Here is a 16,810-nt window from a genome sequence, read left to right on the forward strand (position 1 = left end):
TCAGTCTCACTCTGTTTCGGCTTGGCCGCCCTGGCTGTTGGTTTCCCTCTATGCACAACCTTCCCGTGGCAGGAAAGGTGGCCCCCAGGACAGCTGGACCCCACACCTCTCTGACTATGCCGCTGGGCATGGCTTAGTGAGGTCTCTGATCGGTTCCTGTTTCCAACTGTGCCCCAATCACATGGTGCAGGGTTGCTGTGCTCCGACTGGCCATCTCAGCCCCCACCTAGTGTGAGGGCATTGTGAGTGACAGCCCTGCTCCCCCGCCCCAGGGTGGGGGGACAGATCCCCTGTGGTCCCCACCCAGACTTGCAGAACCTTGGGGATCACCCCTTTCCACTGTCCTGCCCCCCTACCTTCTCTACAGCTCTGTGGGGTGGATCAGCCCAAGGACAGTCCCCAGCTCCTTCCCCCTCACCTTTGTCCCTGATTTGCTGTGTGACCTCAGGTAGGCTCCTGCACATCTCTGGGCCTTTGTGTCCCTCTGGAGGGACTGAGGCTCCAGCGTGCTTGGTTCTCTTCCTGCGCAGGGAGAGGAGTGGGGGGGGCGGGCGGTGGGAGGATGAACAGCAGCCCCTCTTGGCAGGGCTCCTCCTGTCCCTCCGGTCTCCACATGAAGTCACCTCTGCGGACAGGCCGTCTCCTCCCCACTGCAGCATCCTCCGCGAAGTGCCCCCGGGGCCCACACAGTACTGTGGGAGCACAGGAGCTGCTCCTGGGAGGAAGGGATGGCCCATGCTCCTCCCAGGGCCGGCTGGTCACCCCCGGGCCCTGCAGTCCTGCACAGACCCCTGCCAGACTCTGGCCCTGAAGGACCCCTCACCCTCGACCCTGCCGAACTCCAGATTTCTCTTGGCCTTCCGTTTGCGCACACACTCGGTGCCAGGCCTGTAGCAGGGGCTGGGGTGCGGCCTTCTCGGATCTGCCGCTGGCGGGGGGGGGGGGGGGGGGGGGGGAAGCAGGGGTGCATGAAGGACATGCCGCAGCGATCTGAGCAGGGCTCTGAGCAGCCAGAGCGTCGGGGACAATGAGGGGGCAGGCCTCCGTGAGAAGGTGTGTGACCCTCCACCCCCCCAGCTGCCTGCGAGGGCCCAACAGGCTAAGGTCACCACAGGGTGTGCCTCCTGCCAGGCTGGTGGCCACCACTGGCTCAGACCACATGTCCCCCCCCACCACAAGAGTGCTTTCACAGACTCCCTCGCATGCTCTCCCCGCCAGGGTGCTGGCCTCTGGTCCTCAGACCCGGCTGCCAGCCCAGCCCCCTCAGTGCCCTAGGGGGCCTCTGAGCTCTGCTTTCCTCCAAGGCCAGCCCTGAGGTCCAGGGGTCCACTGGGGAGCAAGGCAGGGGCTCGTAGGCTTGGGGACATTCAAAGCTGCCCCTGCGCCTCTAACTCCTTATCCAGCCCCCGAGGAACATGCCGGATGCCTCCGGGCAGCCCCGCGGCACTTACAGGTCCCAGCCGGCCCTCCACGGTGCCCTTGGACCTCCTCCGCGGACTTCCATTCTCCCAGTGGCGGTGGTGTTTTTCACGGATCTCTTTGGTTCAGGATTTAGCTTCTGCAGCTGTCCGTTTTCAGGAAACTGGAAACACTCGCTCTTCACGACAAGCAAGCGCATCTCCAGGCCTTCGCCCGTCCGGTTCCGGTACCGTCTCTCGGATCAGTGGGCAGGTCCAAGCACCAAGGTGAACCTCAGTCACGGAAGACCAGCAAAGTGCAGGGAGGGCTCTGGGGACGGGCCCCTCTCCAGACCTCAATCTTCTCACTAAAGACAGATCCTCAGAGAACGCAGGCGCACGGTGGACTCCGGCATCTTTGCAGGTTTGGTCCTCGGCTCCTGTGGGATTTCGCTGCCTCCGCGAGCAGGTCGATACCAACAGTGGCAGAGCCGACAGCGTGGGGAGGCCTGCACATGTTCCTGCACCCTGGCTTGGCACGAGTTCCTAGCTGGCCCTGCAGAGGTCTTGGTTGGAGGGGTTCAGAACAGAGCGGCCCCACCCCGGCCCCCTGAGCCGAGGGAGGCAGCCCCCGGGTCACCAGGAACCGCCCGATCCCTCTTCTCCTGGACCAAGCCTCCCAGGTCGCTGGGCGAGCGGGGCTGTCCCCAGTGCTGACTCGAGGACCAAAGCCAAGGCCGTGGGACGGTCTGACATGCTCCTACACTGTCAGTCCTGGCTGAGGTCTGGGTTCAGGTGGGGGAGCTGCTCCGAGCACCCCATTTCTCATCACCCCCGCCCTCTGTTGCTGGACAGCGGCCCAGATCTGCGGCCGCCTCTGCCCAGTGTCCCCACTGGCGCCTCCGGCCCAGGTGCAACCAGCAGGGGGTGCTCTTCTCCTGGGGTTTATTGCCCATTTTCCTTCCTGTAGGACTCCAAACAAAAGTTTCCAAAAGGCTGAAAGCCAAGGATCCAGTTCTGAAATCCCAGCTGAGCCGCCCCCTCCGAAGGAGCTGGAAAACCCCAAGCACACGTGGCCTTGCAGCTGCTGCTTTATGCCTCGGGCATCCCAGCCCACAGAGCTGTCCACACCGTGTCCCCGGGCCGGAAGGTGGGTCAGGGCTGTCCTCGGGGCTCCCACGGTGCCGCTCAGCATCCCTGCTGTGGTTGCGACCCTGGTGGGAGCCCAAGGCTGAGCACCAGAGACATGGATGGGGCGCAAGCCCTTCACCACAGGGTGGGGTGAACTGGGACCCTCCAGGCGGAGGGAGGCGGTGTGGGAACCTACATTAGGAAGGGCCGGGGGGGAGGGGGAGGGCCCTGGACTCCCCACTGTGTGTGTCACCCTGGCTCTGAAGGCATGGGGGGGGGAGGACTCTCCCCCCCAGTTGAGGGACAGCAGGAACAGTGTGGCCAGAGAGCCTGTGTGGGACCCTGGATGGGGCCACCTTCTTGCTGCCCACAGTGCTCGTGGCCCAGGGGGGCACAGTGGTGACATGTGGGGGAGCAGGCCAGTGGGGGAGGGGCTGGGCGGTTCCCAGGGTCTTTGCATTGGTGCCGGAAAGCAGCTTCCACACGGATAATTTGGGGGTGCCCACACGGGCTTCCTGCCCCTGGGCCTGATCCATAGGACCACCTAGAGAAATGCTGAGCTGGGAGGAGGTCCTTCTGGCCCTCCAACCCCAACACTCCTATGAGTAGCTGCTAGAACTTGTCGCCTGGAGCCCCTACAAGCACCTGCGAAGGTCAGCGCTGGTACAGTTTTGTTTTTTGGTTTTTGTTTTTTTCTAAGCGTGGAGCCCAGCACAGGGCTTGAACTCACGACCCTGAGATCAAGACTTGCACTGAGATCAAGAATCAGATGCTTAACCAGCTGAGCCACCCAGGTGCCCCTGGTACAGCTTTTTAATAACCACGTTCTAGAAAGGAGAGATGCTGTCCTTCCGTGACAGATGAGGAAACTGAGGCTCCAAGAGCACAAAGTCCCACAGCCGATGAAGTGGTGGACCTGGGGCCAGGGGACACCAGGTCTGGGGCCCCTCCACCATTCCAGATGCCGGGTGATGAGGGCCACCTCCCCTGCTCTGGACCAGGCCACTGACTTGAGAGAGAGGCTGCCAGGCGCCCCAGCCTCCGGGACTCGCCGAGGTCAGAGCCACTGCCTCGCAGGGGAGGCCAGGAAGCCACGGGCAGGAATGGCTCCACAGTCTGCAGGGTCTAGTGCAAACCAAGCATACGAGACCCCTTCTGCACACGTTAAGAACTTGAAGATGGTGACGGCAGAGGACTGAGCCAAGTGTGGGCCCTTCTGAGTGTGGGGCTGGGTGAGCACACGGGTCACTGCCAAGGCCACTTCTGAGAGAAGAGCCTGGGAGGCCCCACGGAGGCGGGGGGGAGGGGAGGGCCCCCACACCCCAAGCCCAGGGCGCTGCCTGTGGAGACGGCGGAAAGAGAAACCAGGACTCCTTAGTCAGATTTATTTTCCTCTAATCAGACAGTTGAGCATTTCCAAGTTTTGCATTCTACACTCTTACAAACTTTAGTTATTAGCATCAGAAACACAAAAACATCGCAAGACCTCAAAACACAAATAAATACCAAATAAAACCACACACAATATACAGTAAACAAAAATATAAAACATAATAATGCTATCAGAAAACCAGACATGTTGTTAATTCACATGAACAACATGATTATTGCTGAGCAATAACTTATACTGTCTTTTTGTTGTTTTTTCTTAGAAGAGCAGAAAAACAGGACGTGAATCACTGGTCACAATCACTTGGAGTGTCAAGATGGGGCCTCACAGCGAGCGGTTACTACAGACGGCAATTTTTAAAACAGGCGGGTTAAAATACAGAGTCAAATGAGAGATTGGCCTTCTTTGGTCTTTGTTTTTGGGTAACAGAACTGAACGAAGAGGTGTGCCGTCAGGGAGATTGCGGCTCTAACAACGTCACACAATTGTCTACACGGGTTCACACACTTCTGTGATCACAGATACTATTCTATAGGTAATTCTTGTAGAAATCCTTGGAAATAATGCCGGCGTTTGTGTTTACCAATTAAGTCAGTTTGCTGTTGAAGGTTATCTTACTTGTCTAATGGGGGACTGAGTTATAAAAACCAATCACCACTAACGGCAGGAGTGGCACAGCCATCCTGGACTTGACCCTCTTCCAATGCGACAGTTCGCGAAGACTCAAGATGCAGCAGCGGAAATGAAAGGCAAGCACTGCTTGGCGCCACCAGGGCCTCCCCACACCAGACCGGCCACCTCCGCGCACATGGGCCACCGGAGGCCAGGGGGCAGCACCCCTGGGGACCCCCACCCCCCGCTGGCCCCGGCTCCCCGGTGACGGCCTGCCCCGCCCGGGCAGACAGTACCGACGACCAGGTCACCAGCCGACACCGGAGCCACACACGGCCCTCACCCGACTTCGGCCCCAGTGGACACAATTCTGCTTTGGAGAAAATAAAGCTGTCGGGATTTGCAAATGGAAGACAGAACCATGGTCTCGGGCTGACAGGCAGATTTGGGTGACAGACCCCTCATTCACCTCCCACACGCTCACAAAAGGAAGGGGCTCCCCCCGGCTCTCCTCCGCACTCTGAGAAAGGTCTGGACCAGAAGGAAGAAAACGGTATTGAACAGCTCTGCTGACCCAGAGAAGAGGGACTCCCTTTGGAGGGCTGAGGTTTGGGCACGAGGTCCCAGGAGGAGTGCGGCTCCTGACCGGCCCCGTGAACACTGGCGGAGAGGCCGGGAGCCAGACACGTCCGTGATGGGCACAGAAGGACAGTGTCCCCCCTCCTTCACGCACAGAGTAGGGAGGTGGTGTGCACCCCCCAGGATGTGAGTTGGGGGCGGGTGGGTTCTGCCACTCTGCCCACCTCCCTTGGGCAGACAAAGAAATGACCCATCACGGGAACCTGCCGTGTTTAAGGGTCTGTCCAGACACCCCGTCCCCTGCTGGCTGCCGGATGCCAGGCCTGCCACCGGTGGCCACGACACTGCCTGATGACAGCTGCAGGCCTCACCTGGGACATGTGGCCCCAGCGTGGGTGGCCAAGGACCCCGCCTCACCACGGTGGGCCGCAGTGGTACAGGGGAAGCCTCGGGGGCATCGGCTCTGCCAGACAGCCCCCTAGAATCTGGGCAGCATCTGAAGGGCCTGGTGGGGGTGGCCGCCATGGAGGACAGGCTTCCTGTACTCCACGGCTTTCTGGGGTCACAAGGCAAGGAAAAACCGTATCGGGCAGGAAAAGAAAGGCGCATCTGGGCCGAGAGCTCCCTTGCTCTACCTGCTGCCTCGCAAAGGCTGCTCCGGGGGGAGGCTGTGAATTGGGGCCACAACAGTGGCCCCCACGAGGCCTTCCCTGTCCACCTGCACAGCGACCCACCCTCAGGGGGTCAGCGCCACCCTCTTGTAGGACAGGTCTTAGAAGAACAATTTGCGAGCATTCCTGTTTCCTCTGTGTTACCTGTGAACCTAGGACACTGAAAAACCGAACTTCTAGAAGAGGCCCAGGTGAGGGGACTCCAGCCTCCCCGGGGCCGGTCTAATCCCCAAGAGCCAAATGCCACTCGGCCACTCAAAGACTCCCAGCCTCTTGGGACAGGCCCTCACTCACGCCCACCACGCCGTGTGCTCCCCAGCAGGTGCCCACCCATCACCGACAAGCCCAGCCCCAGGCCGCCAGCCCCCCAGCAGCCTCCATGGTCCGCGCAGGAGCAAGCGGCACACGTCCAGAGAAGCACACGAGGCAAAAGCAGAGACAGTGAGTTGTCTTCACTTCCGGCACGAGGCTGACAGGGAAGCCGACTGGCTTGATTCACACACAAGACTCAGTGGTGGTTTTTCTAAAGCACTGGAACAGTTTTATCCCATGGGGAGATCTGTCACTTTTAGGAAACAGGAAAAGTGCACCCAATACACGCCGCGTAGGACACTGTTCTCTTGTTGCTGGGACCCTGGGAAGCCGGGAGGGTTGGCCGCTCGGGGACCACAGCCGGAGGCCGGCGCCGGGCGGCGAGCACCAAACCGGGGCACCGAGGAGTCAGGATGGAAGCAATGCCAGGTGCGTCCATCCGGGCAGGTCCTCGCACTCAGGTCCTTCGGGAGGCCGCTTTCCGGACGAGTGCGTGAGAGGGAAGATGTGCACCAAACGGTGGCCAAAAGGCACACGACCCACCCCCCCCCCGCTGTCGCCAATTATTTTCAAGCCACAAGATGAGGCTTCTGCACATCCTCACCCCAGGGGATGGCGCCAGCTCCTGATGCCACGTCTTATGGGCTCCTCGGGAGGAGGCCCAAAGGGCCCGTCATCTCCCACTAGGAGCGTGTGTGGGAGGGGCGACTGGGAAAGTGCCCCCCCACCAAGGGACAGATGCTTCCAGAAGTGATTCCAGGTAGCCCACCCCCAGAAGAATTTCAACCAGGAGAGGCAAAGAACTGTTGTTGCTGTTGTTGTTTTACCAGACCAAGAGGTTGCTTTTATCTCAAATTTGTTAATATTGTCCACACTCTTAGTGATGGGGGAGGACGCAGGCATGCCACAGGCATGTCCCCGCTGGTAACCCCTGGCCTCAGGAAAGCCACCTGAGGCCAGGCAGGAGGGGCTGCCAGGCGTCCTGTCTCCCCTGGATCTCCGGGGTAGAACCAGGGCAAGGTCTGGAGGAGGTCGGGAACACCTTTGAGGGACAGCGGTCCCGCAGCACCCACGGGTAGTCCTTCCTCTCTGCACGGGGACTCACGACTCCTTCTGGACAGGACGGAGGACGCGGACTGGCCCTCAAAGCAACGGGGGTGGGGGCAGGGTGGAGAAAGTAAAGGAGATGAATACGACGAGCATTTAACTGCTAACGGGCGTGGCAGGTGCTTGGAACCGATGAGGTCACTTACGGAAGGGGACGGCGTGTGCTAGGAGGGCACTTCCAGCAGGCACTGGGGCGGAGGCACGCCCAGGGCAGATGGCAGCACCAGAGACACGGCGGGCCACCGGGCACCAGCCCGACCGTCCCCGCGTGAGCACGGGGGAGCCCAGAGGCAGGCAGTCTGAGGTGCGCGGCCCAGATGCGGTGGTTCACACACACTGGTTTAGCCCAAGGAGCACCCGTCACGTGTAGCACCCATCAGTGGTAAGAGCACCCAGAAGCGCGGCGCACAGCGGGGGGCGCAGGGAGGCAGGGCTCCGGCTTCTAGTCACAGTTGGACCATTGAAAGAAGGTAAACAGTGAGTGAGCTGAGAAGATGCCGTCTGGGCAGGCGCAGGCTGGGACGGTCCCCGGGCCACCCTTCCCGAGGGAGCGGTGGTTCCAGGACCCTGTCCGTCAGCCTGGGCAGGCCCCCCCGAGAGCGGCGGTCTCTGGAATGCTCAGAGGGTTCTGCTTCGTGGCGGGTGGGCGCCCACGGCCCAGGTGGGGACACGGAGAGGCACGGTGGCTGCCCCGCTCCTGCCCTGGGGGTGGGACCGCGCCCGTGCTGGGACCAGGCGGCTCGCTTTGGGGGCCCAGAGACTTGGAATCTGTGATGACTGAGCAGTGGAGGCTCCAGAAGCGGAAGCTGAGCCTGGCTTCCTCAGCAGGCACGGGGCTGTCTGAGGGCCCTTGCAGAGGCAGGGGTCTAGTGGTCGAGAGGAACGCCGGGTCAAACTATCACCTTCTAGAGTTACAGTGAACACAAAGCCAGGGTCGAGAAGCAGCATGTCACATCTAAGGCACATAGACAGTATGCCACCACCTCTATGCAAAGATGTCGCCTTTGGAGATCGTTAACAGAATGCAGCAATGTGACAGGATGAAGAAAAACACACCTGCTGTGGCCTCCTTCGGCACGAGCCACCTGCCCACCCCCGGACCCTGGACGCCGAAGGCCAGAGTTGTCAGCAACAGAGAGCGTGTCTGAATACGTGGGGCAGAATTTTAAAAGCCTACAGGATTTTGTTTAGAACTCCAAAGTTCAACAAATGCCCTATTTTAGGGTGAAAACAATTATAAATCTGAAAATGATGCACAGCATCCATGAGCAGTTTCCCTTTCGTAATAATTTTGAAGTAGTGTCATTAACTACGACAGAGATTGAAGGTTACATTTCTAACGAGAAATACAGCAGGTTGAGTATGCTCTTTCCTATCACAAGTGATAACCAGCGTTTGATAGTTTACATTTTCTGCCAAGAAATATCAGTCTATCAACGTTTTAAAACAAAATGTCTGCAGTAACAATTATCTTAGAACTTCAAATTAAAAAATGATTCTGAATTCAGACTTCCAAAAAAGACCTAGGTGTACTTCAGGGTCTTCTGACAAACAAATTATTAAAACAGAGACCAGATGAGGCCTTAAAAATAGACAGTATACTATATTTGAAACAAGATTGCACTCTTGAATTTTAGAATATATAAGAATTGCATTATTATTTCATAAATTCTTCTTTTACTTAACATGCTGACATGTCCAGCTGTCCCCAGGTGTGTGTGCGTGCGTGTGCGTGTGTGCGTGTGTGCGTGTTTTTTTTTGGTGTTCAAGTTTAAGGAAGAAAAAATCATGGTTCTTTTGTTTAGCATATGTGTTTTCCACCTTAATTAACTAGATCTTTAAAAATGAAATGAAAACCTTCTCTGACAGCAGTATCTATCACGTTGGAGGATAAATAATTCTTCAGAGTGGAGCTGCTAGTCTATCAGAAAGCATGTCGGGTGTGTCCTCACACGCGGCTCCTCCCGCCGGCCCGCGGCCACCTTCTGCTGCTTCCTCCGTTCCACAAGGTCCTTCTCTGAGCGCGAGGACCTCGGTGGAGACAGCCGGTTCAAACCCCCCAGAGGAGTTGCCTTCTGCTCAACCCACCTCCCCGGTGACTTGTCAGGGGTCAGGCAGATCCGAAGTATCCACTATGACTTTAATAAAAATGGTATCATCTTTGATATACGTCCCGTTTTCCAGCACAGTTTGGGCCACAAACACCGGGCAGCCGGAGGCGATATTCATCTCCCCGGTGGGTTTCTTGAAGCTGCTGCTGTTGGGGTCCGGCTTGAACGCGTCTCCCAGGTGACGCCGAGAGGACCCCTGATCCATCAGCATGAGTGTCACTTTCTGCTTGAACGGCCAAGGAAGCAGAGCATCGTATTCTCCACGCATGATGACAAAAAACAGCGACAGATGCGTCCCCTTGCCCATGCCATCCCCGTTCAGGTAGACCCTGGCACACATCTTATAGCCAAAATAGCCCGTGTAGAAAGGCTGGCTGTAAAGGGACAGGGTCTTCCCCATGACGGCTTCCTGCTTCCGCCGCTTGTAATCTCGGATCTTCCAGATCAGCACGCCATTGTAGCTGGCGGTCTCCAGAACCTGGAAGCGCAGATCCATGTCGGCCAGGCGGATGTCGTGGACGCTCAGCATCTGGTCGTGCCGGCTCAGCTGGGACTCCAGCAAGCCTGCCGCGGGTGAGGACAGATGGGGTGAAGGAGGCCTGTGAGCGTCAGGAAGGCTCGGGAGCCCTGTTCCCGCCAGCACCGGCACTAAATGAAATGGCTTTGGGGGCGAGGACCGGCACCTTCACGTGTCCTGAAACACAGGCCTCGGGCCCCTGCCTTGCTGGCCCCCAACACCCACGGCCACAGCCTGCTGAGATGCAACACCGGGGGTCACGGGGCCTTGTGCGTCGCAGGGCACATCGCTGCGGCGCCTTCCCTCCGGCAAGGCACCCTCAGGGCCCCGTGGGGGCAGGGACAGGCCACCCTCTTGCTCAAGTCCCCCTGACTTCCAGCCTGATGCTTGGAGTCACCTGTACTGAGTGGCCTCTCCCCACGTCACTCCCGGTCCTCCACTTAACCCGGGGGTTCGGGGGCAGGCATCACCACAATCTCAGTCCCTCTGCACCAGTAACCCCGGTCACGCAAACATTCAGAATATTCACTCAGTCCCCAAAGCAGCTTCTAGATCTCAGAAACGCGCTGGCTGAGCGCGCCACCAAGTCTCCTGCCTCACCTGCTCGTCACTTCTGTCCCCTGGGCCTTACAGCACAGCTGGGAACCCCCCACCATAGCAAGGTGTCCACCCCGCACCCACTCTCTACCGCGCTGGCATCACACGGAGGGGGCGTGTCTACGCAGGACACATTTCTTTCACGAAGGCCTCTCTGGCTGGAGGGCATCGCACCTCTGCACGAGTAGCATCTCACTGGAAATCGCTGCTCTGCTCAAAGATGGTGCGTGCCTAACGCACCACCTGCACCAGCTCAAGCCCCCAGGCCTGGCCGGGCTCCCAGCAGTGGACTGGGACGCGCGCCGCCCCCTGGACCCATCCCACCCCCCTGCTCCTGCCCCACTGCCCTCACCTGTGTTCCGAGCCGCCTGCCCGGCGCTTTTGTCCACACTCTCCAGCTCGGTCACTCGGTTCTGGAGGGATTCCACGCTGCTCTTCATGCTGTCCGCTTCTTCCCAGTTCTGCCGGAACGGGCGGATCTCTTTGTCAAGCTCTTTCAATTTCTCCGCCTGGCTGTCTATTACCCGCTTCCAAATCAAAGGCATCAGAAGGCAAAATGCAGTTAGAACTCTCTGAAGACGCTATGCCACCACCATCGGACACCGGCTGGTTAGGAAGAGCGGCCAGCCCAGAGCTGCGCGGATGAGCCCCGTGCCATCTCTCACACGGGCACCTCACCTGTCACCCACACCCATCTCAGGGGACACAAGTGCCGTGGATCCCCATCCCAGAGTTGGGGACCGAGGCACAGGGGCCCCACACCACTCCGTTGTAGGGTCTCAAGTTCAGGACATTGGAGGCTGTGGGAAGGTCTCCGTTTCCTAAAGGGCCAAGCCATGTGCAGGGGCCAATGTGAGTCTCCTCGGAGGCTGCCTGGCGCAGGGCAGGAGGGGCCGCCCTGTCTCCGTGGCTACAGACAGCACCCTAGAACCCTGCCTGGGTCCCGAGAGGGGGCTGCCAGCACCCCGGCACCTGCTCCAGAAACCTGGCGTCTGCACGGGGCTGGCAGCAGGAAGAACCCTGAGGACAGGTCTTCAGACCCTGGCTGAAACGGAGAGGCCAATCCCTAGGAGGGGGCTGCCCCCCACCCCCCACACCGGGCTCACTGTGGCCCCTGGGCACAGAAACACTACTGACAGACATGTGGCTGTTGACACAGAGGCTGCATTTTATGCTACCTTAAATCATTCAGAAAGCCTTTTTTTTTTTTTTTTTCCCAGAAACACATAGACATTTTAACAGTAAGCAGTGGGATGAGACCCACCAGCTACGGCAACCCAGCCTGTTTTCCAGGACTGGCACACCCACCTGCTGGATGAAGGGTTTTCCCTTCCGAAAAGGATCTGCGTTGTTTTGAAATGAAGCTGGGGAAGGTTGGGGGGTTTGGCCCCGTGTGGAGCCGCAGGCCGCACAGGGGAGAGCCCCGGGCCTGCCGAGTTCACTTCTCCTTTTGGAAGCCTATTTTTAAACATTGAGTTTCAGCACCTTTGCTGGCTGTTAATAACCACCACGGAGCAAACATGGTAGGTCTGGTTACTTTTTTGGGGTAGAAGGTACGGTATTATTCTTCCTCTTCTTTCCAAGAAAACCCGGTATTAGCCAACTTTTAAAAAGCGAAGATGATTTCTATAAAAAACACCCCTTCCCACACTGATGTCACTTATTTCTATATGTGTGTCTGGAAGCCTATTTACTTATTTATTTTTTAAAGTGTATTTATTTTGAGAGAGAGCAGGAGAGGGGCAGAGAGAGGGGGAGACAAAGAATCCCAAGCAGGCTTCACGCCATCAGTGTGGAGCCCCAAGCTGGGCTTGAACTAACAAATCACGAGATCACGACCTGAGCCAAAATCAGAAGTTGAACGCCTAACTGACTGAGCCACCCGGGGGGCCTCTGGAGGCACATTTAAAACGAAGTCTGTTTTCTGGGGACAAGACTCCAACATCAGGACGCCCGAACCCATAATGTATTTCTGATGAGAATCTGCAGTGGCTGTCACGCCCTCTACCCACGGAGAGTGTAAGCTCGGCTAACATGGGTCCTAGAGAGTTTAAGAGGGGAGCTCATGAAAACCTACGCAATCGACGGTGGTCCTGAGGGATGCCATTGCGTAACCTGGTGGACATGAGCAGTGGAGTGGCTTGGGATGAGCAACACATCACCTCTCCGCCTCGTGGCCCCGAGGTAAAAAGGGGGTGACGCCGCGGTGCCTGCTTCCCAAGGCGGAGGATGTGCACGTGGTGAGGTCAGGAATGAAACTGCAGTGTGAAATGAGGGCTGCCGTAGGGGCACGGCCCGGACTAGAGCTCAGGGACACAGAGTTGGCTGGCGGGGACGGGAGAGAACACGTGCACACACAGGCACGCACACCCACACACACCACACACACGTACGTGCGCACACGCAGGGCTCTACCGAGTCACTTGAAAGGAGCTCCACACACACAGCAAGGGAACATGTGCTGTTTTTAAACAGGCCCCTCCTCTGCAGAAATGGCATGGTGTCGCTCATCTAAACCAAAGTCTAGAGTGCAGCCATGTGATTTCACTCTCGAGGAGTGGTCTACACAGCCACTGCCACGTTTCTGTAAGAACAAATCCTGAACGTGAGTGAGAACAAGAGTCTGGGAGAGACGGCACAGGTTGCAGGCTTGTAAACAAATCCTAACCGAGAGAGCTGCTGTCAGAGCATCAATTCATCAGTGTCAGGCACTGTGCACTTGAGGGCTTAAGCCACTGTCTCTCTTCCTGTCACTTGCACCATGGGGGTCACTGGGACCTACGCACCAAACACTGTGCAAACAGGATGATGCGGGTGGCACTTGGGGGCCAGGCGGGCAGTGTGCCACACGGCTTTGCTCCTGCCCCCTGGGCTCATCTAGTATCTGCCAACAACAGGCCAGGGATTCAGCTGACCTCTAGGTGGCCTTTTTTCGTTAAGAAAAACAGGTTCTGGGGCGCCTGGGTGGAGCAGTCGGTTAAGCGTCCGACATCAGCCAGGTCACGATCTCGCGGTCCAGGAGTTCGAGCCCCGCATCAGGCTCTGGGCTGATGGCTCGGAGCCTGGAGCCTGTTTCCGATTCTGTGTCTCCCTCCCTCTCTGCCCCTCCCCCGTTCATGCTCTGTCTCTCTCTGTCCCAAAAATAAATAAAAAAACATTGAAAAAAAAAATTAAAAAAAAAAAAACAAAAAAAAACAGGTTCTTTGGGGCTCCTGGGTGGCTCAGTCAGTTGCGCGTCTGACTTCGGCTCAGGTCATGATCTCACGGCTCGTGAGTTCGAGCCCCGTGTCGGGCTTTGTGCTGACAGCTCGGAGCCTGGAGCCCGCTTCACATTCTGTGTCTCCCTCTCTCTGCCCCTAACCCATTCACATTCTGTCTCTCTCTCAAAAACAAATAAATAAACATTAAAAAAATCTTTTTAAAGAAAAACAGGTTCTTTAAAAAGTAAAATATTGGGGCGCCTGGGTGGCACAGTCGGTTAAGTGTCTGACTTCAGCCAGGTCACGATCTCGCGGTCCGTGAGTTCGAGCCCTGCGTCAGGCTCTGGGCTGATGGCTCGGAGCCTGGAGCCTGTTTCCGATTCTGTGTCTCCCTCTCTCTCTGCCCCTCCCCCGTTCATGCTCTGTCTCTCTCTGTCCCAAAAATAAATTAAAAAAAAAACAAAAAACGTTAAAAAGTAAAATATTAAGAAATTGCCTTTCCTGGGTCAGCAAAAGCAAACACACTCTTAAATTCCACTCCTTTTAACCAACATCCTGTATATATCTGCGGCCCTCAGGAACTCTGCACTCCATGTGTCCCACTGTATTTGGGGTTTTAGGTCTAATGGAGAATCAGACAAGGAAGGAGAGGACACAGAGACTAACATGTCTGTCATCACCGTGGTGGTCCAATGCATAGGGCTGGGGGAGCACTGAGGAGAACAGGGGCAGGGGAAGGGAAGGGTTCTGATGTGAGGAAGGAAATGACGAGAGGTGCACCTGGGAGCCAGGCTCCGGATGAAGAGGTGGAGAAGGCTCTGGAAGGGCTGGAGGGAAGGGCCCCTGGGCCGAACATGCTTCACAGAGAGTCAAGGCCTCCAGGGCTCCAGCCAGAGGCCTTCCACCCACGGTCTCGGAAGACTGCCAGCACCACCGTGAAGCAAAGGTGAGCTTCCGCCTTCCAAAGCATTGCCCGGCTAGACGCAGAAGCCACTGGGGGAAATGCTGGACCATCCCAAGGATGTTTCAGTCCTCGGTGACTTGTCCCTGGCACTTAATGAGATTAGGCATTTCGAGCCCAGTGTGATCTGAATCCCTTCCTCTCAATATAGTCTATTTTCCTCCATGCTTCTTCCTCCATGGAGAGTGCCCGCCTACTTAGGACCAGTGGGGGCACTACCCGCATGACCGCTCGGCCCCCACTGCTCTGCACTCTGGCAACCTGGTTCCCCCCTTTCTTTCGAACCTAGGTCTCAGCCGTTTATGAAATCACAAAAGTGTTAAAATATAAATCACAGATGGCGGAATGACTAAATTCTACGAAAAAGTAAATTAAATTCAAACTTTTCACGTTGGAAGGGGGGAAATGGAGAGGATGCATGTGATAACATCAGAGGGTTCAGACAAGTGTCCCCGTGACCCCTCTGGGTACATCCTAATTTTATCTGGTCGTAAAAGATGACGTATAAATGACCCACTACTTCTTCACTCTTTCTTCTGTCGGTGGTATTTTTAACAGGTGATTTTCTAGCATAACGTGAACTTCCGTGTCCTTTCCATGCCCCTCTATGCGCCCCAGGGAGCCACCATGCTGCTGGCAGCCAGGACGCGAGTGGGGCCATGTAGGTGAGTGTGGCCTCTGGACATTCTGAATATTTCCATGGGCACTCTGCAAAATGCCAGGGACCGCCAGCAGGAGGCTTGTTGGTGTTTTATGTGACGTGCTTTTTTGGCTTGATTCAATACCAATGACTTCTAATACAACCTATTATTTCAAAACACTGTGTTTTTCCTCAACTCTGGACAACCGCAACGTTTTAACACAAACGAAATTCATGTAATAAATCTCTCTGCAACTTAAGCCACTGTGACTAACCTCTGCTGTTAAAGTGGGAGGAAAGCCATCCTCAAAGATGCTGTGACCCTGAGCTACTAGAAATATTTCACCTTCCAGTTAAGAGGGAAACACACCTAAAACACTGAAAAGCCATTTTGGAAACGTAAGGGTGTGTGTGCGTGTGATGCGCGTGGGGATTAGTCTAACAAATGTACACTGCGAGTAAGCTGACGTACAGAGAAGATCTACAAAATGATATGCTAACCGGGGCCCGTGTTGAGAACACAAGGGAGGAGCAACATTCTAATCAGGCCTCTTTACACGATCACCCGTTTCTGGCGAAGGCTGACATGTCTGTTCTGAGGTACGCACGGATCGCTATCGTCAAACAGTGTGGGGAGAGTGTGTGTGCCTCTAGAAGATTCGTAACAAAACAGATTGGCTTTGCTTCGCCTTAGGAAGTGAAACTTCACGCAAAACTGCTCAGGAACAATATGAAATCTTAAATAAGATAATTTTTTAAAACACGGGCTTGAAGTCTTACTTCACCAGCAGGGACTCAAAGGCAAAGAAGAGAGGCCTGCGGCTTGTTGTCCAGGGAAAAGGCCGGCAGGGGGGGGAGAAAGAGTGGCCTGTGCCTTTCTCGAGGCTTAAGCAAGAGAATCAGGTGGTCTATCTGACAAAAGTCAGGGCCTTTGCTCAAACGTCTCACTGACAAAGTCCTGAAGAACAGACACGCTCCTCTACCCTGTGGATCCAGCCACAGATATAAGCTTCTTACCTGTAAATGAAGTATTTTGGATTCATTATTTCGAAGCATTTCCTTTTGTCTCTCAATTTCAATTTCAAAGCTACATATTTGATTGTGCAGACTTTGTATGCTCTTGTTTTTTTCTACACTTTCATTCTGTAGCAAGGAAACCTGAAGAAGAAATTCGTCAATTAAGCAAACAAAACATGGTTTTATAAATTTATAACAATTGTGATAATAGTTGCTCACATTTTTGCAATATAGGCCTTCTACCAGCCCAATGTAAGGAGTTCCAGAAAAAAAAAAAAAAAATCCCTTCATACGGAAATGGAGGTCCTGGTAACTTAATAGGAAATCCTACACAGGGTGTTTCTCAGACTCACTCCCGGTAATTAAATAAGGCGAGGTCCAGCAGCTGACTGAATTTCAGAATGAATGGGACACTCTAAAGTTTTTACTGAAAACGAATAAATCTTTCACCAGACAGGCTTTCAAACTTTGACCAGGAAACACAGTAGGAAACATATCCTTACATCTCGCCCCACTTGTACAAACGTTCGTGTGTGTGTGTGTGTGTGTGTGTCCCTAAGAAACAGGT

At 55.8% G+C, this 16,810-nt stretch overlaps 1 protein-coding gene and 1 long non-coding RNA gene across 8 annotated transcripts in view; one reads left to right on the top strand and one right to left on the bottom strand.

Annotated features, from left to right (window-relative positions):
* Positions 1-582: 582 nt before the first annotated feature.
* Positions 583-4,603, top strand: LOC147579669 (uncharacterized). The gene is made up of 3 exons (XR_015251996.1): positions 583-1,685; positions 1,822-3,181; positions 4,181-4,603. It is a non-coding gene; the product is annotated as an uncharacterized LOC147579669 (long non-coding RNA).
* Positions 3,900-16,810, bottom strand: part of TRAF3 (TNF receptor associated factor 3) — a 120,502-nt gene continuing 107,591 nt past the window's right edge. For all 7 annotated transcript variants that reach the window (XM_086708758.1, XM_086708759.1, XM_086708753.1 and 4 more), the window contains 3 exons: positions 16,243-16,383; positions 10,777-10,951; positions 3,900-9,874 (listed from right to left, as the gene is read on the bottom strand). In XM_086708758.1, coding sequence (XP_086564884.1) covers positions 9,303-9,874; positions 10,777-10,951; positions 16,243-16,383 — 888 coding nt within the window. In that variant the 3' untranslated portion in view covers positions 3,900-9,302. The remainder of the gene's footprint in view (positions 9,875-10,776; positions 10,952-16,242; positions 16,384-16,810) is intronic.

Source organism: Puma concolor, chromosome B3, assembly GCF_028749965.1.
Source record: "Puma concolor isolate L17-30 chromosome B3, mPumCon1.1.hap2, whole genome shotgun sequence".
NCBI classification, from domain to species: Eukaryota; Metazoa; Chordata; class Mammalia; order Carnivora; family Felidae; genus Puma; species Puma concolor.